A 26,341-nucleotide genomic window follows, 5' to 3' on the forward strand; every position below is an offset into this window, starting at 1 on the left:
ACAAACTGAATAACGCCGGATACTCCTTGACTGAGAGGCTCTGAACAAAGGTTTGTTTGCGCGCATATGTAAGTGTGTATATTTGTATGTATGTGTATATTTGTATGTAAGTGTGTATATTTGTATGTATGTGTATATTTGTATGTAAGTGTGTATATTTGTATGTAAGTGTGTATATTTGTATGTATGTGTATATTTGTATGTAAGTGTGTATATGTGTGTATATTTGTATGTGTCTGTGTATGTATCTGTCAGTGTGTAGAAGTTTATAGGAAGCCTACAGCGCAGAAGGAGGCCATTCAGCCCATCGAGTCTACTCCGACCACAATCCCACCAGGTCCTATCCCCATAACCACATGCATTTACCCTAGCTAGACTCCGACACTAAGGATCAATTTAGCACGGCCAATCCACCTAACATCTTTGGACTGTGGGAGGAAACCGAAGCACCCGGAGGAAACCCACGCAGACACGGATAGAATGTACAAACTCCACACAGACAGTGACTCAAACCGGGAATTGAACCCGGGTCCCTGGCGCTGTGAGGCAGCAGTGCTAACCACTGTGCCATCATACCACCCACTGAGAAACCTCTATGTAGCTGTGTGTCTGTATGTGTGTTCCTGTGTGTTTTTTTAATCCGTTCACTGGATGTGGGCGTCTGGTGGGGCCAGCATTTATTGCCCATCCCATGCCCATTTAAGAGTCAACCACATTGCTGTGGATCTGGAGTCACGTGTAGGCCAGACCAGGTAAGGACGGCAGATTTCCTTCCCTAAAGGACATTAGTGAACCAGATGGGGTTTTCCAACAATCGACAATGGTTTCATGGTCATCAGTAGATTCTTAATTCCAGATTTTTATTGATTTTTATCGGTGTGTGTATGTCTATCTCTGTGTGTTTGTGTCTGTCTGTGTGTATGTGTCTATCTGTGTGTGCGTATCTGTGTGTATGTGCGTGTGTCTATCTGTGTGTGTGTCTGGCTGTGTGTGTCTGTCTGTGTGTCTGTCTGTGTGTCTGTGTGTATGTCTATCTGTGTGTGTGTGTGTCTATCTGTGTGTGTGTGTCTATCTGTGTGTGTGTGTGTATGTCTATCTGTGTGTGTGTCTATCTGTGTGTGTGTGTCTGTGTATATATCTATCTGTGTGCGCGGGTTATTTTCCAGTACAATACCGGGAAGCATTTCAAAAGTTTTTTTGCAACGTTACAAATCCAAACTTTGCCCGCTGCCCAAAGGGAGAATGGCGCTGAGAACGGCCTCACAGCGGGGACCGACCCGGATTCCCTCGGAGCTACCCAGGCAATTCCTGACACACGCCTGGAGCGTCTCGCCAGGGTATGCAGATGGGGAACAGAAGGGACTGGATCAGCTTAGTATTAAATATTAAATACTATTTTAACTATCCATTCTAATTGAATTTAAGCACATTGACGGGCGCGAGTGTTTCGGAGCGGGGTCTGGCCTGCTGCGATGGGGGTGGGGGGTGGGGGTTGCCCATTTGGAAAGCTCACTGGATTTGAACAGGGGGGAGTTTACTGTCCCACTGTGAAATAGCCGCGATAATTCCCCATGTCCCTGCCAGCAGGGAAGATAGATTTCCTGATTTAAAAATAAATAAATCTGCAGATTTACGAAAAGATGAGTCGGAACTGAGCCTTTAATATTCAGACTTCAACAATTTAATCAACAGGGGGGTCAGGGATTTGGAGGCGGGGTGCCTCAGCTGTGGAGGGTGAGTCAAGGGGAGCTGGGGAACCAGCGGCAGCCGGGGATAGAGACACCAGCTCTGACCCAGTCACAGAACTTCTTGGATCAGTAACTTTGCAGATTACTTATTTACTTCTTGGCTGGCTGTTCTTTGCATTCGTTTTAAGCCCATAACAGAGTTAAGAAAACGGAAATGATTAAATAGGTATAACTATTTATTCCCTGTTCAGTCGAGTGTTGATGTCCAGTTCGGGATGGCGTGGGAAGTCCCTTCCCAACGAGATTGATAAATGTCCATTGATAAATGTCCTGTTATGATGAAAGAACGTTCGATTTCATTTATTACTGTTTTAACCTGGTGTTGTGAGACTTCTTACTACACGTATTAGTATACAGTGAAAAGTATTGTTTCTTGCGCGCTATACAGACAAAGCATACCGTTCATAGAGAAGGTGAGAGAGTGCAGAATGTAGTGTTACAGTCATAGCTAGGGTGTAGAGGAAGATCAACTTAATGCATGGTGGGTCCATTCGAAAGTCTGATGGCAGCAGAGAAGAAGCTGTTCTTGAGTTGGTTGGTATGTGACCTCCGACTTTTGTATCTTTTTCCCGACGGAAGAAGGTGGAAGAGGGAATAGTCCAGTTATGGCCCCCTGGTTGTTCACACGTGAAGAACGCATCCTATGATGTCCCCTCTGACCGGGACACAAGCCTGCGCTGCTGACTGAAGCGACACAACTGATAATTTTGAGGATGGTTGGGTGCATTGGCTGCTGGTGCAGATATAAACTTTCTCCACTTGAGACAGTTCATCCCCTCTGCTTTCCTATTTCCTTCTCCATCACTTCCCTCTCTCCCACCCACACCCCAGGCTCTCTGTCTATATCTGCTTTGCTCGGAAATGGGATTGGAAGGGACAATTTGACACGTTAAGGATTTGGGATATGAACCCGCTTTGTCCCGGGCTAACATGAATGGATACTTTCCCAAGAATTTCCCATTCTCCTTGTCGATCTGAGCATCCCCTCTCCTCCCTGTTGTAGACTCGAAAAGCCCCTTTTAAAGATCATTACCGATCTTCGCCGAAGAACATCTTCACAATCCCTTATTGAGGAGCGACCTTGGTTTCAAACGACCCTTCTTAAAGAAAAATCGATGAAACTTGAGTGAGAGTCGTTAAGCGGCGCTTGGATTAGCAACTGTCCTTTTAAGAAGGCGTTTCCGGGATATTAATATTTAATTAAACATGGAAGGGAGTGCTGACTGAGGAAGGGAGGGAGACAAAGAGAAGACAATAAAGTGTCCAAATTTCCACTGAGAAAGCCCCTTATCAGTGAGATCATGTGTTCAACTCCTGGAAAATACCTGTCTGCATTTTCTACAGATTGGACTTTATGTGGCGCCTTTTAAAAGAATAAATATTCTGGACAATGATATAGAATCGCGTTTATATTTAATATCCAGGAAGCCTAAAGGAGACATTTAAGTGCCTACTTGTGGTTGTCAGTTAAGCTCGAAGAGGAAACATTTCACAAGTTTAGATACCGGGGTTTTGCATTAAAAAAAGATAGTGGCGGTTTGACAAGTGAGCGAAACAGGTCCGAGTCTGGACGTGGTGTCTTCCCGTCTGTTGAACCCTCGCCCTTTATTCAGAGTGGATTGACGTGGATCTGCCTGCATTACACTTCCATTCTTATAATGTCTCCTGCCTGCATCATCAATCCTTCCATTAGTTCAGTTTCATCAATATTTACTATTGTTTAAGGTCAAGCAGGCTTTTTAAAAAATGGACCCATTCAGCAGTTTGACAAGTAAAGAAATCCCAGCCGCTCCATTACCGTCCGAGTCATTACTCGTCGAAAACGTCCATTTATGAGTAATAACGGAACTAATATTTCCCATTAATATTTCATCACTCCCCCCCCCCCCCATGCAAAACCAAATCGTTAAAGCAGGCAATTAGAAACAGATTAGTAAAATCTACAGGAGCTGAGAATGGTCGGCGAAATCCCCCAATTTCTTCATCCCTGTTGGATGGAGAGTGATCTACAAAAACCCCTGGCTTGGGTTGAGTCCGAAAACAATGGTGCTTTTTTATTTTAGACATAGCGGGTATTCATTTTCACAAGCTTCAGGCCAAACCCTTTGGAAGTCCAAAGACGTGCAGGTTAGGTGGCTTGGCCACGGCAAATGCACACGAGGTTACAGGGATAGGTATGGCAGAGGGAAGGGCATGGATGGAATGCTATTGGAGAGTAGGTATAGACTCGATGGGCCGAATGGCCTCTTTCTGCACTGTAGGGATTCAATGCTTCTATGGTTCTTAAGTAGATATCCTTTCAAGGTGGTTAATAAGCTTTGTACACATATTAAATTCAGCTCATTACTCTTGTGGGTGAGTAAAATGTCAGCCATGATTGAATGGCGGAGCAGACTCGAATGGCCGAGTGGCTTAATTCTGTTCCTATGCGTTATGGTTTTCCCTTCATCTGGCACATAATTGTAGAAGCAGCTGTTGTTCTAGGGTTTACACCCACATGTTTTTCAAATTCGGTCTTCCCCTTAGTTCTATTTCCAATTATAGAGCTGTAGTTAATAATGAAAAGCAACCAAAGTGCTAAAAGAGTTCTAAAAGACCTTTCGAGTTCAACATGATTTCTTCGGGGCTCGAGCCGTTAACCTCGTATCTCGATCCACAGATGCTGCCGGACCTGCTGAGTTTGCCCAGCACTTTCTGCTTTTGTCTTAGATCTCCAGCACTCGCGATATGTTGCTCTTATCGGTTTCCTTTTAGCCCAGAGGCAGCCCCGGGGTCCTCGGTCACCGCTGTCTCCTCTCCTCTCGCCTCCATCACTCTGACATGAGGAATGGCAGATTGCAACCCAGCCCCTCTTCCCCTCCCCATTCTCCAACAGATTAACTTCTCCACGTCCAGGACTCCCTTCCAAACCGTCACTTGGCCACTAAACTTCCCCTCCCAGAGTTGCATATTTGTGGGGCCTTTTTCAATAATTGCCCCCTTTCGCTCCATTGACAGAATCTATGTTTATAACTGCCCAACTTCGCAAACGTTCTTATGAAAGTATATAAAATGGCATATGTAAACTCGAAGCCCCCACAGATTTCACAGCACAGGTTGCTAAAATGCTGTATCGCGAAAATTGACTGGGTTCCTCTCTACGTTCAATCTCCTCGCAAATCAGTCTGCTTTTTTTCCCCCGTAGCCACTTGCACCCTTCCACATATTTTAAAGATTTGGGAATTTTTTTAATGAGTAAAATGTTGTTAAAATGCATCCGGTATACCACTTCTAAACTTCAAAGTTGTCAGATCTGAGAGAGTAAGTTATGCTAATCGCCGCACTGTCAATTTCCCAGGAGAATTTACATTTTGTTTGAAGTTCATTAAAAAAAAACACTTTCACTTTAGTTAGCATCCAGTCAAAATATCCATTTTTTTTTGCTTTTGCATATCTACAAGTTGAAATCAAGATTTTCCAACGCAAAGTGCAACTGTTGAGAAAAACGTCTGGACTTGCAAATCAAAATACTTTAACCTGTACTTAACCCTCTCTCCAATCGCATTGTCTGCACCTGTAAAGACTTGGTTACCTGTTAAGACTCGCGTTCCAACCATTATCTTGTAATTGAGTTTGTGTCTATGTATGCCCTGTTTGTGAACCAAATTCTCCACTTACCTGATGAAGGGGCAGCACTCCGAAAGCTCCTGCTACCAAATAAACCTGTTGGACTTTAACATGGTGTTGTGAAACTTCTTACTGAGAATGGGAACAAAATAGAGGATAGCAGAAACGATGGCAGTTTCTATCCTAGATGAGCACATTTTAGGTCAAAACCCCTTGTAAGACGTCTACACCTAGAAAATGGGATTAGGTGGGAGGTCAGGTGTTTAGCGTCGGTACAAACTCGTTGGGCATGATTCTATGGTGTAGAATATATAATTCTATGGTGTAAATCTGTCATTGATTTGACAATATCACTAAAGCCTCAGCTTTGCTCTTTAATAAAAATATAATTCCCGTGACTGTTGAGTGATCCCAGCATCTGTTACCCTCCTGATTTCCTGCCAAATTAACTCTTCTTAGCTTGTAGATATTCCATGACGTTTCAAATTCACCACAACCATTAACCTGCTTTAATAACAATAATAGTTGGGGAGGGGAGGAAACATGGGTCAACAATTTAAAGACAAGAACAACCCAACAAATTCCAAAGTTAGACTATGGCAATCATTCTGCATTTGTTCTCAGGTGTAGAATAGCTCGAGTCTTACAAGGGATTTTGATCTAAAATGTCCAAACCTTATCTGTGGGTGCACTGAATAAATCCAAATCTTACCCTTTTCAATGCTTTTAGTAAACCCTGCCAGAACTGTTTAATTTACCCACTATGATATTAGTAAGGTTTTTTTGAGGCTACTTCAGTAGCACAGGTTACTACAGAACTTGACTGTTGCTGCAAAAGGGGCATGCGGTTGAAGCTTTTCATCCTGCACTCATCAGGACAGACACAAGAATACCAAATTTCAAAGGAAACAACAATCTTAACTACATGAGAAAAGGGGTGCTGATTGGTTGGCAAGCTGCTCTGATTGGTCAAGACATTACCATGGTGAATGCACCAGGGAGTTATTGTCTCCCATGCTTTTATTCAAAAAACGTGCAATGTCTGGATATGGTCATTTTGCCTGCAGAGGAAAGGTGCTGCATATGAATATATATAGCTTCTAGCAAGCAAAAGTGTTCTACATTGTGAGTCCAACTGTCAATCTTAAATTGGCTGTCAGTGTCATTGTAGCACACCTGGGAGCAAGTGCTACCCAACCGTGGAATCACATCTAATGTTAGGCATTAGGTTCTGAGTTTTGTAAGAACAGTTTGGTTGAGTTTGATCTGTACCCTGCCTATTGCGAACAGCCCAAGGATAAAATATCTGAAACATATGAGTAACAGGTGAAGCTGGCTGTTTCACACTGCTAATGTGCAATGGCAACATGAGTGGTGTTTTCCATTCAAGATGCTGCCATCAGGCCAAAAAGACTTTCTGCTCACCACACAAGGGAGTAATGTGGTGTATGAATTTCAGTACCAGGTATGTAGGTTGTAAGTCCTAACGACCGGCAAGTGTATCAAACCATACATTCCTTCAGCGGTTCGCAACCATACTCAACAAACCTGTGCTCACAAAATTCAGAACATAATAGGCAGAATTCTCTTACCACGCTGGTCGATAAGCTGGAAATTCCTGCCTGACTGTTAATGGGGTTTCACATTGTCCGCAACCCACCCGCTAAAATCCCAGTGGCAGGCGGGATGTGAGAATTCTGGCCAATGTCTAATTCTGCAATTTGGCAGCACTTGCTGAACAATCCTGAATGTGCTAAGAATGATGCTAACAACCAAGTTAAGATTATCACTTAGACTTTCAATGTGGCTCACTTATACTTGATAGAAGTTTAAGTTTATTTACTATTGTCACAAGTAGGTTTACATTAACATTGCAATGAAGTTACTTTGAAAATCCTGCATACACAGCTACCTGTCCTTTGCAGGCAAAAGTAATATGTCCAGACGTAGCACATTTTTTGAATAAACAACAGCACGATGCTAATAGCTCCCTCGTGCATATGCCACAGCAATGTCTCACCCAATCAGAGCTGACTTGTCAACCAATCAAAACCCCTTTTCTTATGCAGTATAAATTATTGCTCCCTTTGAAATTTAGCAATCTATCCTGATGAGTGCAAGATGAAAGCTTCTTCAGCATGTCTCTTTTTTCAGCAATACTCGTTCTGTTTCTCTTGGATTTCCATTAGTACATGATACAATAGAAAAACTCCCTAATGAAGTTAAATGCATGAGTTAACTAACTATTGATGAGATTGCTTCTCCAACCATATTTCACTCATTCCACTCAAGCTGACTGACAACCCTCCAGACATAGTTCATTCACATTGATGCCGAGTTACCACAAAATCATATTCATAAAAGAATAATAGCTTGTGTGTTCCATACTTAGTAGCTGGAGTAGTTTTATACTATTGGGTTTCCTCTTAGCTTGTGATATTTTGGTAGAAAGTAGCAAGCTGGTCTAGTGCCAATCTATAATAATGACTGTTGCCAAATGGGAATATCGTGTATACTTTCCTTACAAAGCAGTCACTGTTGCTACCAATGTCAAACAGGCTCCATTTTAAAAGCATCATCTGACTTTTAGCTATAACTTGAAATATGAATCTTTTTTTCATTTGACCAACTGTCTATTCAATTTTATTTTTGTGCTGCTAAGGTTTGAGTGATACTAGTCGTAGGTTTTTTAGAACATTTTTATGTTTGAATATATACAAACGGTTCTCAGCCTTTTCACACCTTAAGTCACACTGAATCCTCACCTCAACACATTCAAACATGGAAATTGTCCCTTAAGACCATAAGACATAGGAGCAGAATTAGGCCACTCGGTTCATCGAGTCTGCTCCGCCATTCAATCATGGCTGATGTTTTTCTCATCCCCATTCTCCTGCCTTTTCCCCATAACCCCTGATTCCCTTATTAATCAAGAAGCTATCCATCTCTGTCTTAAAGACACTCAATGACCTGGCCTCCACAGCCTTCTGCGACAAAGAATTCCACAGATTCACCACTCTCTGGCTGAAGAGGTTCCTCCTCATCTCTGTTTTAAAGGATCGCCCCTTTAGCCTGAGGTTGCGTCCCCTTGTTCTAGTTTTTCCTACTTGTGGAAACATCCTCTCCATGTCCACTCTATCCAGGCCTTGCAGTATCCTGTAAGTTTCAATAAGACACCCCCTTATCCTTCTAAACTCCAACGAGTACAGACCCAGAGTCCTCAACCCCTCAAATGAAATGCATTCACGGGGGTGATTTTCAGCCCATGTTAGCCATCTGCACAAACAGCAACATGGGCCGATGCTAATCTCATGAGAAGTGAAATGAGATTCCTGCCAGTGATATTTGATTTTCTGATTTTTCTACACCCCTTGCCCGTGATGTAATAAGGTTCCCACCTTTCAATAAATTTGAATAAATTTACAATTTATTGTACGGTTTCCCCAGCCCCCTCACTGAATATTCGCACCTCGCCAATGTGTTTACAACAGCTACTTAAAACTTGAAGCAGTGGGGGGAACCCGCTGGGAGAGAGGAGGCAGAGAGAGACATGCCCGGACAATGCCATGACACTGCCAGGATGGCACTACCATGGGGCAGGCTCTTTGGAGAGCCCCATTGGTGGGGGGCTCCTTATGTGTTGTGGGGAGGGGGGGGGCACTCCGATGCTTGTGGGGTGGGGTGCATGCCCCAAATCTTGTGGGGTGGGGGTAATTGCGCATCTCAATGCTTGTGGGGTTGGAGGGTACGTGTCCTGATGCTTATGGCTTTGGGGGGTTGTGTACTCCGATGCTTTGGGGTGGGGTTTCTGTGCTCCATTGTTTGGGGGGAGGGTTGTGTGCTCCAATGCTTGTGGGATGGTGGGGTTTTGTGCCTTGATGCATGCGTGGTGGTGGTGGGCGGGGGGATCACTCAAAGCCTGTGTGGTGTGGAGTCACCCCAATTCTTTTGGGGGGATGGTCCTTCAGGTCCATGGGTGGGGGGGTTGTTTAGTTTTCATGCCACTGGGATGCCCTTTAAAGACTGCGCCCCGATCTCTGGTTCTATCAGAGTGACAGCACAAACCACCCCGCAGATTTATTTTGCACTGTGTGCACTAAAATCCAGAGAGAAAACATGGCTATGCAGTTGGAATGCTGCATGCAGGTTTCCTTGCCTCAGGCAGCAATCTGTGCGCCAAGGGGAAGATTCCACCCATGAGGTGGGAAGTGTATAAAATTTGTGTGTTCAACATCATCTAAAGTATGATTGGAAGAAAGTGTTAACTTAGCTCAGTGGATAGAAGTCTTAGTTCTGGGTCAGAAGGTCCTGGATTAAAACCCCACCAGAATTTGAATCCATAATCTTGTTGATACTTTGGTGTAGTGTTGCAAAGCCATGTATTATAAAAGAAAATTCATGAATTTACTGGCTGGAAACCACTAAATTAATTTTTAGAAAGACTAAAACCAAATTCTAATGACTTGCAATCACAACTGAAGAGGATTGAAAAGTTTCATCCTTTACAGATGCACAGTTACTGGAACGGTTCCTCGTTTCACTGAAAATAATTTAAGATAGAAATGGTTCCAACACAGAATATTTGAAAACAATTATTCCTTTTGAACCCTCAACACATCATCTAAAAATCAAAGCTATGGAGCCTTAGGCTGGTTTCACCTTTGGAAGCTTGTTAGAATTGGGCTTGTCTGATGTAATTAAAACCTTGGTTGGCTAGGAGAGTTGATTCGTAAAAACAACTCACTTGGTCCCAGCCCAGTGGGTGAGTTTGCATCACAAACTGATCATAATCAATTGCCATCTAACTATTCTTAGTGTGTTCAAGGAAGACCCAAGCATACCTGGTCACGGTTGCCTTCCTTAGGTTGTGATTAAGACTCATTTTTAGGCCAATTTATTGGAGTGATATTTTGCGCCTGACCTGTACTACTTCTAATCTGGAAGCGCTTGGCACAATTGTTTGGTTTTTTTAAAAATAGGAAGTGCTTCCCTGCTCACACAGACATTCCTCACATTGAGAAGCTGTGAAATCTGAGCAGCCAGCATTGTGAGGCATAAGGGGTTAGACTTTCTTCTTTGTGGAATGTTCATAATTTATTTTAATGAAAACCATTGGCTTATAACAACACAAGATATTTTCTATAACTACACAAAGCTATACATATCTCAGTGTGATAAAATAGAGGCCAAATCCAAAACTCTCCGAATGGTGAGTATCTAATCTCTTATCCAGATGACTATGATAAGTGCCCAGAAGCAGTGAGGTGTTTCCATAGGAGGACAAAGAGAAGGGTAAAGGGTGTACTATAAAAGTCCTGAAAATAAGGACACTGATGCTGTTGCCATTTGTGTTCTCATCAAATGTGTAATTTTGTCTTCTCCTGAATGGGCTAACCAATGCTGAGCTACAGTTCACAAGTGCTATCAGCTCTGCAGTCCTTCACCCAAGTGGCCTGAATGCCTGTGAGAATCTGTATTGTGTTAGCATCACAGTCAAGAAGCCTGATGCAGGTCCCACCGGGCACCTGCACATAAATACAATTTCCACTTCAGATCACACTCCCCTTCCTTACTAATTTGGAGGCCAAGTCAGATCAGCTATCCAAACAGAAGCTCAAATCTTAGACCTTCTTGGCTAACATGTCTCAGTGCTACACAAAGTGCTACATTTAGCAATTGAGCCACTGAGAGAGATGGACAAGGAATTTAAAACAAACCTGTAAGCATTGTTTGCGATGCTCACTGAAGAAATAACTCTTCAAATGCAGACAATAAAAATAGAACAAAACTTACTCCAACTTATAAATCAAAGAAAGGGCTTAATAAAGAAACATCATTACTCCAAACTTAGGGTCACACCCTGGGCCACTCCAAGCTCCCCACAATTCCAAACAGGTTCTTATTTATAGTGATTCAGCTGGTCAGCTGACTATTACATTATTCTGAAATTGGTTCCATGGTTTACTGGGTCAGCTGAGCCTTACAGCTTGTTACCATTGGTCACATTACATCCAATACAAAGTTGTCATCGGTTGCATTCTAACACTCACTGAGATCTGATTTCAGATATTAAAAACGTGCACCAGTCACCGTGCTTTGCTGTTTTGCATTCAATACATTTTGATTATTTTTGTTGCAGTTCACTTGTTACTTAAAAAAAAAAGTAATTGATAGCCAATGTGAATGGCCAAGACAGAGTGGAAATGAGCCATACAGAGTAGGAAGTTTGGAAGAATGAAAGGTTATTTAATTGAAACATATAAAATTCTTAAGGGCTTGACACAGTAGACACTGAGACAATTATTCCCCTGCCTCGGCAGTCTAGAACTAAGGGTCAAAGTCTCAATTTATGAGTTCGGCTATATAGCTGGATTAAGACATTTGTTCACTGAAAGAGTTGTGGATCTTTCAAATTTTCTAACTCAGAAGGCTCTTGTTGAGTATATTTAAGAAGTCTCACAACACCAGGCTAAAGTCCAACAGGTTTATTTGGAATTATGAGCTTTCGGAGCTGTTCCTTCATCAGACTCACCTGACAAAGGAGCAGCGCTCCGAAAGCTCGTAATTCCAAATAAACCTGTTGGACTTTAACCTCGTGTTGTGAGATTTCTTACTGTGCCCACCCCAGTCCAACGCTGGCATCTCTGCACCATGAGTATGTTTAAGAGAGGGAATGATACATACTTGGGTACCAAGTGAATTAGTGGATAGTGACGAAGGTGAAGTTGAGTTGAAGATCAGACAGTAAAAGATTCTACAGATATATAAAAAGGGAAAGAATCGTTAAAATGAACGTTGGTCTCTCAGAGGTTGAGACTAATTATGGGAAACAAGGAAATGACCTAGACTTTGAAAAATCTATTTTTTATCTAATTTAACTGCATTAAACACAAAAGCATTCCAAGAATAGTAGAAAATCAAGAGGCAAAAGGGATGGAAGAGCTTAACCCAATCAGGATCACTGGAGAAGAAATACTGGGAAAACTAATGGGACAAAAGGCTGGACCTGATGGCCTGCATCCCAGGGTCTTAACGAAGTGGCTGCGGAAATAGTGGGTGCATTGGTTGTAAATTTTCCAAAATTCCTTAGATTCTGGAAAAGTCCCAGGGATTTGAAAACCGCAAGTGTAACACTCTGATTCAAGAAAGGAGGGATACAGAAAGCAGGAAATCATAGGCCAGTTAGTCTCATGTCTGTCTTTGGAAAAATGTTAGAACCCATTATTGAGGAGTTTGTAGCAGGACATTTAGAAAAGCAATAATACAAAAAGTCAGCATGGTTTTGTGAAAGGGGAATCATGTTTGACAAATTTATTAGAGCTTTTTGATGATAGAACAAGTGGAACCAGTAGATGTCATGTACTTGGATTTCAAAAAGGCCTTCGATAAAATGACAAAAAGTTACTGTCCAAGATAAGTTCTTACGGTATCGGGGGTAAACAAGTAGAGTGGATGGAGGATTGGCTAACTAGCAGGAAACAGAGAGTTGGTATAAATGAGTAAGTTTTAACTTGGCAAACTGCAATCAATGGAGTGCCACAGGGGTCAGTGCTGAGGACTCAACTATTGATGTTCTTCTTGGATGAACTAATTGTAGCTAAATTTGTTGACAATAGAAAAATAGCCCAGAAAAGTTGTCAGGAGGATACAAAGAGTTTGAAAATGGATATAGAATGGTATAGAAAGGATAAAGAACGGGCAAAACATTGGCAGAATATATGTAGAAAAATGTGAGTTAGCAAGAAGAATTAAATAAAGCAGAATATTATTGAATTAGAGGGAGTGCAGAATGCGAGTTGATGTGAGGAAGAATTTTTTTATGTGGAGTGATAATGACACTGCTCTTGAGGATGGTGAAAACAGTTAATGTTTTTGATTAATGATTTCAAAAGAAAACTGGATGGACACTTGAAGGAAATAGATTAAAAGGGCCACAGGGATTGAGTGGGGGAATGGGACCCACTGGATTGTTTCCCACCGTAGGCTGAATGGGCTAAATGGCCTCCAGTTGTGATGCAAATTACTCTCTCTTAAGGAGGAGTTTAGCAATAGCAGTTAGTAGTTTGGATAAAGGTGCCTAATGCAAATAAACTCCAATTCATGTTTGGAATTGCATACAAAACCACCTGTGGCTCCTGTTGTGTGGGAGAGCTGATTGAAGTATAAATTATTTATAGATTTATCAGGATTCAATTTTAATCATGTAAATTAGATTCAGTGTACCTTTATCCGTCACCCATCTAGTTTCTCCCTACATTTGAAAGCCCTGAATCTTGCAGGACTACAGTTACGAGGACACCAGTTGTATTTTTGGTATCTCACCAAAAATACGCATTCTTCATGTATCTGCCCAAATAGTGAATGCTGGTTGGGTGTTTGACTGTGGGGGAAGCATCATTCCTAAGCTTGTTTTCACCCTTTGTCCACAGACTATTTGCTACCAGGAATCAAAGGTAGCAATCTGAATGATTTATTCTGCTTCCACTTACCTCTTGTGTGCCAGCTGTGGCTCAGTTGCTGACATTCTCACCTCCTGAACCCCAAGGTTCCAGTTTCAAGTCTCACTTGAGGCTGACACTCCAGCGCAGTACTGGAGGTGTGTTGCATTGTTGGTGGCGCTATCTTTTGGGTGAGACTCTAAACTAAGGTCCAATCTGCTCCTGGTGAATGCAAAATATCCCATGGCACTGGTTAAAAGGAGAGCAGGGGAGCTGTCCTCGGTGTCCTGGCTGATATTTATCCCTCAGTCAATATCCCAAAAACGGATAAAAATAAAATACTGCAGATGCTGAAAATCTGAAATAAAAACGAGAAACGCTGAGAAAACTCAGCAGGTCTGGCAGCATCTGTGGCGAAACTGAGCTAACATTTTGAGTCCAATGTGACTCTTCTTAACGACTCAAAACATTCACCGAAGACCTCCAACTTTGTCCGTGGCTAGAATTCTTCGGTGCCGTTGCAGTGAATGGAGTTTTGGCTGAAACGCCAAATTCGCTGTTCTCACTTGCCGCAAGGCGGGCACGGAAAAGATCGGAGTACCTGCCCATGAACTCTTCAGCGGGATTTCCAGGTTGAGGAGTTCCCACCCGAGGTCAACGATCCTTTCAATGGTCCGTGAAATTGTCTGTCCCACCCGCGATAATCCCCGAGGCAGGAAGGACTGGAAGATTTTCTCTCCACAGATGCTGCCAGACCTGCTGAACTTCTCCAGCTTCTCCAGTTTTTAATTCCATAAACAGATAATCTCATTATCACATTGCTTTTTGTGGGAGTTTGCTGTGAGCAAGATTGATTGCTGTGTTTTCTACATTATAACAATGACTACACTTCAAAAAGATACTTCATTGGCTACAAAGCACTTTGAGATGTTCGGTATTCGTGTTAAATACTCTTTTATCCCCCTTCACCAACCCAGGGGCAATGAGATTGCTACCAACAGATGTGTTGAGGGCGGCACGGTGGCATAGTGGTTAGCACTGCTACCTCACAGCGCCAGGGACCCGGGTTCAATTCCTGGCTTGGGTCACTGTCTGTGCGGAGTCTGCACGTTCTCCCCATGTCTGCGTGGGTTTCCTCCGGGTGCTCTGGTTTCCTCCCACAGTCTGAGAGACGTGCTGGTTAGGTGCATTGGCCATGTTAAATTCTTCCTCAGTGTACCCAAACAGGTGCCGGAGTGTGGCGACTAGGGGATTTTCACAGTAACCTCATTGCAGTGTTAATGTAAGCCTACTTGTGACCAATAAATAATAATTTAACTGTGTGTTCAGAACTCTCCTCATTTAACTTTTTACTCTCACAATTTCTTTAGAATATTCTGACTTTCACTCTATGACTTACTGGCACTCTCCAGTTTTCCTAGTATTCTGTGTAATTTTGGTGTCCTTATCTGAGAAAGGATGTCCTTGCTATAGAAGCAGCAAAGGTTTGCCTGGCTGATTCCTGGAATGGCAAGTCTGTCATATGAGGAGAGACTAAGTCGGTTAGGATTAAAGTCGCTGGAGTTTAGAAAAAGGGATCTCATAGAAACTTGTAAAATTCTAACAGGGTTAGACAGGGTAGATTCAGAAAGAATGTTCCCAATGGTGGGGGAGTCCAGAACTAGGGATCATAGTTTGAGGATAAGGGGTAAACCCTTTAGAACGGAGGTGAGGAGAAATTTCTTCACCTAGAGGGTAGTGAACATGTGGAATTCACTACCACAGAATGTAATTGAGGCCAAAACATTGTGTGATTTCAAGAAGAAATTAGATATAGCTCTTGGGGCGAAAGGGATCAAGGGATATGGGGGGAAGGGAGATCAGGATATTGAATTTGATGATCAGCTATGATCAAAATGAATGGCAGAGCGGCCTCAAAGGGCCAACTGGCCTACTCCTGCTTCTAGTTTTTATGTTTCTCCCTTATGGAAAATCAAAAGCATCAACTAGTGTCCCACTACTCCATAATGCAGTTTATAAATGTTTAAAGACAATGAACTAATGAGAAAAAAAAAGATACTGCAGTTTCAGCAGTAGATGAAGCCAAACTCCAGTAGATGTTTCACTTGTTGTGAAATCTCACTTGGAGTTTACACTTCCAGTGGTACAGAGTGTGGGAAATGTGGTTATCATCGATGATTGGACGTGGAATCCTTGTTTGACCAGTCTGGGTTGTGACTAAGGACAGCTGCAGAATTACCATTGGAACCTTAATCAGGCTTGGAAATAACGCTTGGGTTATGAAGTTTCACTTGTATTTACAGAATGTCACTGTTGTTTTTGTAAGCATGCTTTGGTAGATAATTTAAGAAAACAAATTAACTCATACTTAATCAACCTTCTTTGATCTCATTTCAGGGCAATCCCTACATGTGCTTTAGTGAATGTGATGCTTCAAATCCAGACCTAGCTCATCCCCCCAAACTCATGTTTGACCAGGAGGGAAACGGGCCTGTAACCTACTGGCAAAGTGTCACCTGGAGCAAATACCCTGAGCCTCTCCTAGCCAACATCACCCTCTCCTGGAACAAGAGCATCCAACTCACCGAGAATATCGTCATCACCTTTGAGGCAGGCCGACCCACCTCCATGATACTGGAGAAGTCCCTAAACTATGGAAGGACATGGCAGCCTTATCAGTACTATGCAGAGGATTGCATGGAGGCTTTCAGAATGGAGGCCAAAAATGTCCGCGATCTCTCACCTGTGACTGCCCTCCAGATAATCTGCACAGAAGATTACTCCAAGTGGGTGGGCTTTGAAAATGAGAAGAACTTGCACTTTGAGGTCAAGGAACGCTTTGCCATTTTTGCAGGCTCGCTCCTCCAGAACATGGAGGCTCTGTACAAGAGGATGGACATTAACAAGGGACTGAAGGACTTTTTCACGTTAACAGACCTTCGAATTAGGCTGATTAAACCTGCAACAGGAGGAACATTTGTGCAGAGGAAATACCTAAATAAATACTTCTATGCCATTTCTAATGTTGAAGTTATGGGCAGGTAAGGGATCAGATTATTATTGAAATAGAGTCATTGTCAAGATTTTATTTGCTCTTTGTGAAATAGTTTTGGACGAATCATTATTGAAAGTGATGTCACTAACCCTTGAATGTTGCAATTGTCCAGCTCAGAGGTAAAAGGCAAAATGGCCAAAGCTTTTGGACCTCAACAATTTGCATAAAGTCTACCAATCCACTGATTTATGTAGACTTAGCAAACAAAGGAGCAATCAGCTCCTCGGTTCTGAGGTTAAGTTTCCTCCTTATCCATATAAGGAAGGGATCATGTTCAGCTGCATTGATTAAAATGAAACATTTGAAATAAATATCAATTTTTCAAGGGTAATAATTCCACAATGGATGGTCAGATGAAGAAATGAACAGAATCTATTTGAAAGATTATCTTTGGTCTGCAGCCATTATTTTTAAGAGAATCCTCTACCACTTTTCCCTTCTAGTCATTCTGATCTTTTTATATGCCTTTTTGGTTTGATTTATTACTGTCGGATGTATTGGGATACAGTGAAAAGTATTGTTTCTTGCGCACTATGCAGACAAAGCATACCATTCACAGAGTACATAGGGGAGATGGAAAGGAGAGGCTGCAGAATGTAGTCATAGTCACAGTCATAGCTAGGGTGTAGAGAAAGATCAATTGAGTGCGAGGTAGGTCCATTCAAAAGCCTGATGGCAGGAGGGAAGAAGCTTTTGTATCTTTTTCCTGATGGAAGAAGATGGAAGTGAGAATTTCCGGGGTGCATGGGGTTCTTGATTATGCTTTTCCAAGGCAGCAGGAAGTGTAGATGGAGGCAATGGATGAGAGGCTGGATTGCATGATGGACTGGGCTAGGTTCACAATCCTTTGTAGTTTCTTGCGGTCTTGGCTGGACTATCCCGGCCACAGCTAGCTTCAATATTGTTATCAAAGGAATGTGGGAGCAGGAATATGCTATTCGGCCCATTGAACCTGAATGGAGCTGTTTGACACTACCATGGCTGATCATATTATCAGCTCTCAGGAAGCTCTTTTTAAAGACTCGTTATAAAAACAAGCTTGGGGGTGGATGGGAGTAGTGGGTTTAATATTGGCCTTTAACCATCTGCACCTGGGTTAAAATCCAGCCTAGATGATAGGATTAGTGTCTCAGCTGCTTGCCGAGTGGATGTTATGGTTTGGGCTTCCTCCAACACGGCTTCCCTTGTTCAAATCAGCTTACACACTGCCTAATGAATTGATTATAGTACAGGTCTAACACCACGGACATCCTTCCATCTACAAAAGACGATGGACGTGCAGCAAACAAATCCATTCAGGTGGGGTGTCTTCATATGACCCAACTTTTCTGATGGCTGAAGAGGCATTTGGCCTTGAGAGGCAGGTTCTGCCATGGGTTCTGCACATGAAGCTATCGGGTATCGCTGTGGTTTGTTGCTTTCAGTCCAGCCAACTGTTGTCAATCTGCTGACAATACTGACTTGTCATCATGTTGATTCGTGCCAGTCCACACGAGGTGTCGCCATTTTCTTTCGTCATTAGATAATGACTCCCAGTTAATCCATATCCGGAGTATTAATGCCATGTTTGCAAACAGCCTTGAAGTGGAGCTTTGAGTTTACTACTGGTCATCTGACTCAGGCTATCTCACAATGCAGAAAGTCCTTGGGTTTTGTTATTCATTTGTGGGACATGGGTGTTGCTGGCTGGTCAGCATTTATTGCCCAACCTTAGTTGCCCTTGGAGGGCAGTTGAGAGTCAACCACATTTCTGTACTTCTGGAGTCACCTGTAGGCCAGACCAGGTAAGGATGGCAAATTTTCTTCCCTAAAGGACATTAGTGAACAAGATGGGTTTTTCTGACAATCGACAATGGTTTCATGGTCATCATTGGATTCTTAATTCCAGATTTTTCTTTTTATTGAATTCAAATCCTACCATCTGTCGTGGCAGGATTCGAACCCAGGTCCCCAGAGCATTAGCTGAGTTTCTGGATTAATAGTCTAGCAATAATACTACTCGGTCATCGCCATCGTATGTGACTGTCTTCCATCCTATGGCAAACAAAGCCTCCTATAGTTTGGTGACTGCAAACAAACACGGGAGCTCTGCCTTTGAGAGGACGGCTGCATTCCTGATCTTGTCCTGCCAGGATATATTTATAATGCACTGCAGGCAGCAAAGATGGAAATTGTTGATCTTCTTTTCTTGGCAGCTGTTAAGTTGTCCATGCTTCACAGTCACGCAGCAAGGTGCAGAGAACACAAGCCTTAGAAACCCACAGCTTTGTTCTAAGGGCCAGTTGGATGTATTTCGTCAGTTGGCCAAAGGTGGTAGCTGCTTTTGCTATGTGTGTATCAAGTTCTGCGTCAAGGGACAGATTGTCTGTCACTGGAGGTAGCAGAATTTGCAAACCGCTTTCAGTAAGGTGTTATTTTGTGTGGTTAAGGGTGGCACCTTGCCTCATAACCACAATTTCCTTGATGCTTATTATCAAGGAGAATGCGTTACAGGCGTGGGAGAGACGGTCCCTAGGTCTTTGCAGCTGAGTGTCCGTGTGGGCGATGAACACAGCACCATCAGGGGTTCACCGATTAGGTGCATTGTGTTTTCGCTTTCAGTCCAGCTGGATCGAAGACCTTGCTGCCTGATATGCAAGTAAACTCCTTCCATATCCGTGGTGAAGATAAAGGTCAGAAGCATGTCGAAGATGTCAAATTGAGTGAAAGCTAGGACTCAGCCCTCTTTCATTCCATCCTTCATTCTGAAACTGTCTGAAGTGGAGCCATCAAATTGTACAGTGCAGTGCATTGGTCATGGATGAGAACATGGAGCCTTCTCGGGCAGCCAATTTTCCCAAAGTCTTGCAGAGTCCTGCCCTGCTGACGATGTTAAATGCCTTAGTGAGAGCTACGAAAGGAAGGTAAAGGGGTGTTACCTGTTCCCTTCTAGCTGATGTATAGAGAAGATCGTGCCCACAGTAGATCTACTGGCTTAGGAAACTTCACTGTGCTTCCAGGTCTTCAAATAGATGGCGTATTTCAAGTTTGACCCTAGCAAAGGCATTCCCAGTGATACAAAGGAATGAGGTGCCCCTGTAACCGTGGCAAGTTCCTCTGTCACCTTTGTTTTTGTATAGTGTGATGACTTTTGCAATACATACCTCTTGTGGAACAGAGTCTACTTTCTAGCAAAGAAGGAAAAGGTTCTAAAGGTGTGGCAGTAAATGGAACTTTCCATGCTTGGGCAGTTTAGCTGGGTTCCATCCTTCTGTTTGCTAATCAGTCTGTGGCCTTGTGGAGTTCAAGTGATGAGTGTTCTTCATCTAACTCATCCAAGGCAGGAAGCTGTGGGAGAGGTGTCAAGCGTGGACTGGGAGATTGTCCATCTCACAAGAGTACAGATCACAATAATGTTCAGCTCAGAGGGATAACTGTTTACTTCTGTTGGTGAGTACTTCACCCTCTGCTAACTTCAGGGGGCAGCTTTGGTGATTGTAGGATCAAACAGCATTGTGATCCATTTGGAAATCTCTCATAGATTTCCATTCTTAATGTAGCTTGGATCTCCTGACAAAAGTTATGCCAGTTTTGTTTTTGCAGTAACTCCCTATCTTTTGCACAGCTGCCTTGGCTACTTCCAATGTTTTGGCTGTTGGGCTTATGTTGTGCATCATGTAGTCTTTATTTTTAACGTCACTGACAGCTATCATCTCAGCTGAATAGGTCTCTAACCAGTCCATGTTCTGGGTTCTGCTTTGATCAAATGATTCTTCTGCTGCTTTATAGATGATTGAGCTCAGTAACTTCCAAGCCTCATCCATATCAGCACTGGTGCTATCTGGTAAATCCTTGCTGTGTAGCAATCATTCTAGCAACACTGCTGGAATTTGAAATTATTAATTGTGTAACATCACTAATTGTCCATCACAAATGTTGATTTTTGATGGGCCATCATGTGTGGAACTGTGAAATTTTCTGGGGTGCACCTTCACTCTGCTGCTGATGAGAATAGTTGGTGTCATAATTTTCAGTGTGGTAGGGGTGGATGTGGAGAACACTGGGCATATTGTGCCTTCTGATAATGATCAGGTCTAGTGGGTGCCAATGTCTAGACCACGAGTGATGCCATGATACCTTGTCGCAATGTCTACCCTGAAAGATGGCATTGGTGATGCAGAGTTCATTCAGGGCACTAAGCTCAATAAGCTGTTGTCCATTAACATTGATCTTACCCACCCCATGATGGCTGAGGCACGTTGGCCATGGATCACTGTCTGTCCCAGCATGGCACTGGAACCACCCAGGATGAATCGCATCTTGCCATTTGGAATGTTCCTCAGAATGTCACCCAAGGAGTCATAGAAATGGTCTTTGTCTGGGACGCTAGTATACAAAGTTGATGTGTAGGTGCAACTTGATGTTGACTGTGTCTCCATATGACAGCCGCAGGGAGATGAGGTGCTCTGAGGTTACTACTGGTGTCTCATTGACTCTGTCAGACAGTTGGTCAGTGCGAACTACACCATGTTTCCAGCGGCCTCCAGCATATCTTTCCATGCCAGTTGAAGATGTCATTAGCCTCACGAGTAGAGCCTGTGTTGGCTCGTCTTGTTTTCTTGTTCAGTGGCAATCTCAACACCAAACTTGTATAATTCTCAATCAATCAGGACCATCATGCAAACACATACTCCAGAATGTGGGTCATTGTTCATGTCGTGGAACGTAGTCCTCACATTCCAGCTTGCAAGCTGAAAGCTTACCTTTCTTTGCTTGTGACTCTAACAAATGCAATCATTTAGCAATGCTTCTCGTTGGTCGACCAATGATAAGATGGAAAGTATTGCAAAACTAAAACTCTGTCCAGGTTTATTTACAAGTGATTTACAGAATCAGAGACACAGGCACGATACTACAATCAGTAACGTAACCTACATATAAATGCGGTCACTGTTTAAACATGTCAGTGATTCACCCAATTACTCTGGTAAGCTCTCAGAAAGACAGAGTCTCTGGTTATGAGTTACTCACACAACTCTGCCTTCTGTACAAGCAGCAACCTCCGTACAATCAACAGAAATTAATTAGAAATAAAAACAAAAAATGCTGGTAAATCTTAGCAGGTCAGTGGAGAGAGAAACAGTTAACATTTCGAGTCCAACATGACTCTTCTGTGGAAATTAATTAGTATTGGGTTATTTTTGGTTACAGAAATATTTTCCCCTTTCAAATTCAAATGACTTTTTAAAAGACAAGTCATTGAGTTTGGTTACATCAGAGAATGAAATGATGGCGCTCCAACAGATGGCAATAACTTGTCTTAAATCACTCTTTATAAGATCTACACAAACACTATTGACATCAAATTCAAAGCACAAACATCCACAGATTAGTATGACAAGATTACAGTTAGATGAATTCAACTGCCAGAGGGCTGAGATGAATATTCACCACAAAACGTTCTTCATCAATCCAACAGAGATGAGGACTACCTGCACTGCAAGCAATTATGCGGATTCACCTTCCACAGAACAAAGGGAGATTTTATAAAGAATTGCAATGGACATATGAAGGCTGATGCCATTTTAAATAATGAGTCATCCTAACTGTTTAAAACCAAACACTAAACACACATTTTGTCACGAGAATCCAATACAAATGGGATCTTGTTAGCTAGTAGGTAATGGGGCGGCATGGTGGCACAATGGTTAGCACTGCTGCCTCTCAGCGCCAGGAACCGGGGTTCAATTCCCGACTTGGTCACTGTCTGTGTGGAGTTTGCACTCTCTCCCCATGTCTGCATGGGTTTGCTCCAGTTTTCTCTCACAGTTCAAAGATGTGTGGGTTACGTGTATTGGCCATGCTAAATTGCACCCCAGTGTCTGGGGAACTAGCTAGGGTAATTGCATGGGGTTATGGGGATAAGGATCTGGGTGGGATTGTGGTTGGTGCAGGCTTGATGGGCCGAATGGCCTGTTTCTGTACTGTTGGATTCTATGATTCTAAATAATGGGTTATCCTAACTGTTTAAAACCAAACACTAAACACTCGCTTTGTCACGAGAATCCAATACAAATGGGATCTTGTTCGGTAATCCAGTTTCTAGCTCATACACTGGACAAGACTGGCATTAATTAACGCTAAATAGATCATTTTACTTACAGCAGTCACACAATGGCTAGTGTGGGACATGGAAAAATGTCACAGTGAGAGGGGTTAGGGGAAGTGGTTCTATTGTGGGGTTGTTTAAGCACCATGGCTGAAGCACCATGTATTTGATTATATGATAAATACAAGTTGTGATTGCGGCTGTGTTTGATATTGGGGAAGAGTGAGGATGTTTTCACTCTGCTATATCTGAGCGATGTGTGCTTGATGGTGACACTGATGACACAAAATGGACCATTTGTTCCCAGTACGAACGTTCCACACCTTGATAAGCACATATATTGCAAAAAAAGTCGCATTTATTTTATTTACAATCCGTGGTAATGGACAATGGAACTTATGTCAAAATGCATCACATCATTTAGACTTGGTATTTACCATGTTGAAGAAGACACATGTCTGTTCTCCATTCCTGTGATAAAGTCTATGCTTCTTTTAAAATCTGTATCAAAAGATCACAGTGACTTTGCAACGGACCTCTATCACTGACCCTTATGTTAATACAAATCTGAATCTAGTAGGTGTCACAGTTATAAAACGTTGATCTGATATCTGCAATAATTACACCCGTCATCTTGTCATTGCCTCTGTCCTTGGTAACATTTACACCTCCAGTACATGCCGTAAGCAGTGTGAGTGTGTGCCAGCAAACAGAATACTGTCAGACGTGAATCTGGTGCAGATGGGGAGATTATGTAGACTATGATTGGAATCACCATCTGTACCAGCACTGGGGAAAGAGGAAGCCGATTAAGGGGGAAGGGGAATCTGTCCCGTTTTTGTGCCCCTCGGCGCCCTTTAACAAATGCAGCGACCACACAATGAAGGTGCAGAAAGGGGGCCCGTGGAGCTGGCAGGACCTCAGGAGAGGGAAGGTGGAAACCCGAGGGCCCGAGAGGTGGAGGGAAATGTTTTTGAAAGGAAGCTGGCACAGAAACTTGGACCAGAAGCAAGTGAGGATGGATGAAATTTCAGTAGCTCACATTTTAAAGAGCTACTCACTTATCACAACTTAAATCAGCAAAATCTGACCATTAGAAAGATAGGATCCATCTAATGCGTTATATTCTGACAGACTCAGCGCTGTGTATTTTCATTTCTTACTTAAATAATATTTCTATGATCCTGATAGGGGTAGGTAATTAGCCACAACCCACAAATGACCGTAGGTATCTCTCGCTCTTAGCCATGATGTGGAGTTGCCAGCGTTGGACTTGGGGTAGGCACAGTAAGTAGTCTCACAACACCAGGTTAAAGTCCAACAGGTTTACTTGGTAGCACAAGCTTTCGGAGCGCTGCCCCTTCATCATCTCTTAGGGCAGCACAGTGGTTGCACTGCTGCCTCACAGTGCCAGGGACCCGGGTTCAATTCCCGGCTTGGGTCTGTGCAGAGTCTGTACGTTTTTCCCGTGTCTGCGTGGGTTTCCTCCGGGTGCTCCTGTTTCCTCCCACAGTCCAAAAGATGTGCTGGTTAGGGTGCATTGGCCGTGCTAAATTCTCCCTCAGCTTACCCGAACAGGTGCCAGAGTGTGGCGACTAGGGAATTTTCACAGTGACTTCATTGCAGTGTTAATGTAAGCCTACTTGTGACACTAATAAATAAACTTTAAAACTCTATTAGTTATATAGTTTGAGGGGCCGTACTCCACATTAAGCATGGGGCAGGTAAGGATTGCACCCGCGCTGTTGGCATTCTTTTGATCCACAAGCTTGCCATCTCGGCCAATCATCTAGCCAACTGAGCCAGTTCCAAGTCCTGATGTAACTTGCAAAAATGATACAACCTGAAAAGAAACACAGAAAATGCTGGAGAAACACAGCAGGATGACCCGGGTCATCCAGACTTGAAACGTTGGCTCTATTCTCTCTCCACAGACGCTGTCAGACCGGCTGAGATTCTCCAGCATTTTCTGCTTTTGTTTCAGATTCCAGCATCCGCAGTATTTTGTCTTTATCAACCTTAAAAGATTTTTTTTGTACATCTGTTAATTTAAAATAAGCTGAAAGCCATCATTAGGTAAAAAATCTCCACTTTAACCGCAATCTGTGACTGTGTAAAAACTGTGCTAGTTTTCAGAAGTCTTTATTTCAGTTCTCGGTATTTTCTTATCACTGACACCAAGGCTGACTTGAAATAGCACAAGCGGGCAGCATTTCGGAAAGTAATTAAAGTTTTGCTTTGAGAGATATTTGATGAAGGCATCTGGCAGTGAGTTACAAAGAGTTCACATTTCAAATCAGTGAATTCTGCACCTGTGACCCGATTTACAAGCTGGTTACATTGGCAAACACTGGTTAGATTCTTCATATTTAATAAAAATCCTCAAAAGCCTTTAAAACGATTGGAGTCATTGAGAGCATCCTCACCATTAGAGAGTGTCTTCACCATTAGAGAGAGTCCTCACCATTAGAGAGAGTGCCCTCACCATTAGAGAGTGTCCTCACCATTAGAGTGTGTCCTCACCATTAGAGAGTGCCCTCACCATTAGAGTGTGTCCTCACTATTAGAGAGTGTCCTCACCATTAGAAAGAGTCTTCCCCATTAGAGTGTGTCCTCACCATTAGAGAGTGTCCTCCCATTAGAGTGTCCTCACCATTAGAGTGTCCTCACCATTAGCTTAACGTCTGTAGTTGGGAAAATGCTGGAATCCATCATTAAAGAAGAAATAGCAGGTCATCTGGATAAGAATGGTTCGATCAAGCAGACGCAGCATGGATTCATGAGAGGAAAGTCGTGTTTGACGAACTTACTGGATTTTTATGAAGATGTGACTAGTGCGGTTGACGGAGGGGAACTGGTAGATTTGAATTTCCAAAAGGCATTCGATAAGGTGCCTCACAAAAGGTTGCTGCAGAATATTGGGTCACACGGAGTTGGGGGTAGGGTGTTAGCGTGGATTGGGGTTTGGCTATCCAACAGGAAGCAGAGAGTTGGAATAAATGGGTGCTTTTCTGGTTGGCAGATGGTGACTAGTGGTGTGCCGCAGGGATCGGTACTGGGGCCTCAACTGTTTACTATTTACATAGATGATCTGGAGGAGGGGACTGAGTGTAGGGTAACAAAGTTTGCTGATGACATGAAGATAAGTGGGAAAGTGAATTGCGTGGAGGAAGTGGAAGGTCTGCAGAGAGATTTGAATAGGCTGAGTGATTGGGCGAGGATCTGGCAGATGGAGTATAACGTTGGCAAATGTGAGGTTATTGACTTTGGAAGAAATAATAGCAAATTGGATTATTATTTAAATGGAAAAAAATTACAACATGCTACTGTGCAAAGGGACCTGGGGTCCTTGTGCATGAGTCGCAAAAACTCAGTCTGCAAGTACAACAGGTGATCAAGAAGGCAA

At 42.9% G+C, this 26,341-nt stretch overlaps 1 protein-coding gene across 2 annotated transcripts in view; it reads left to right on the forward strand.

The window, feature by feature from the left end:
* The window catches only part of ntng2a (netrin g2a), a 125,582-nt gene that overhangs the window by 6,587 nt on the left and 92,654 nt on the right, over positions 1-26,341 (forward strand). For both annotated transcript variants that reach the window (XM_078227580.1, XM_078227581.1), the window contains one exon: positions 16,190-16,833. In XM_078227580.1, coding sequence (XP_078083706.1) covers positions 16,190-16,833 — 644 coding nt within the window. The remainder of the gene's footprint in view (positions 1-16,189; positions 16,834-26,341) is intronic.

The sequence above is a fragment of the Mustelus asterias genome, chromosome 13 (assembly GCF_964213995.1).
Source record: "Mustelus asterias chromosome 13, sMusAst1.hap1.1, whole genome shotgun sequence".
Lineage (NCBI taxonomy): Eukaryota > Metazoa > Chordata > Chondrichthyes > Carcharhiniformes > Triakidae > Mustelus > Mustelus asterias.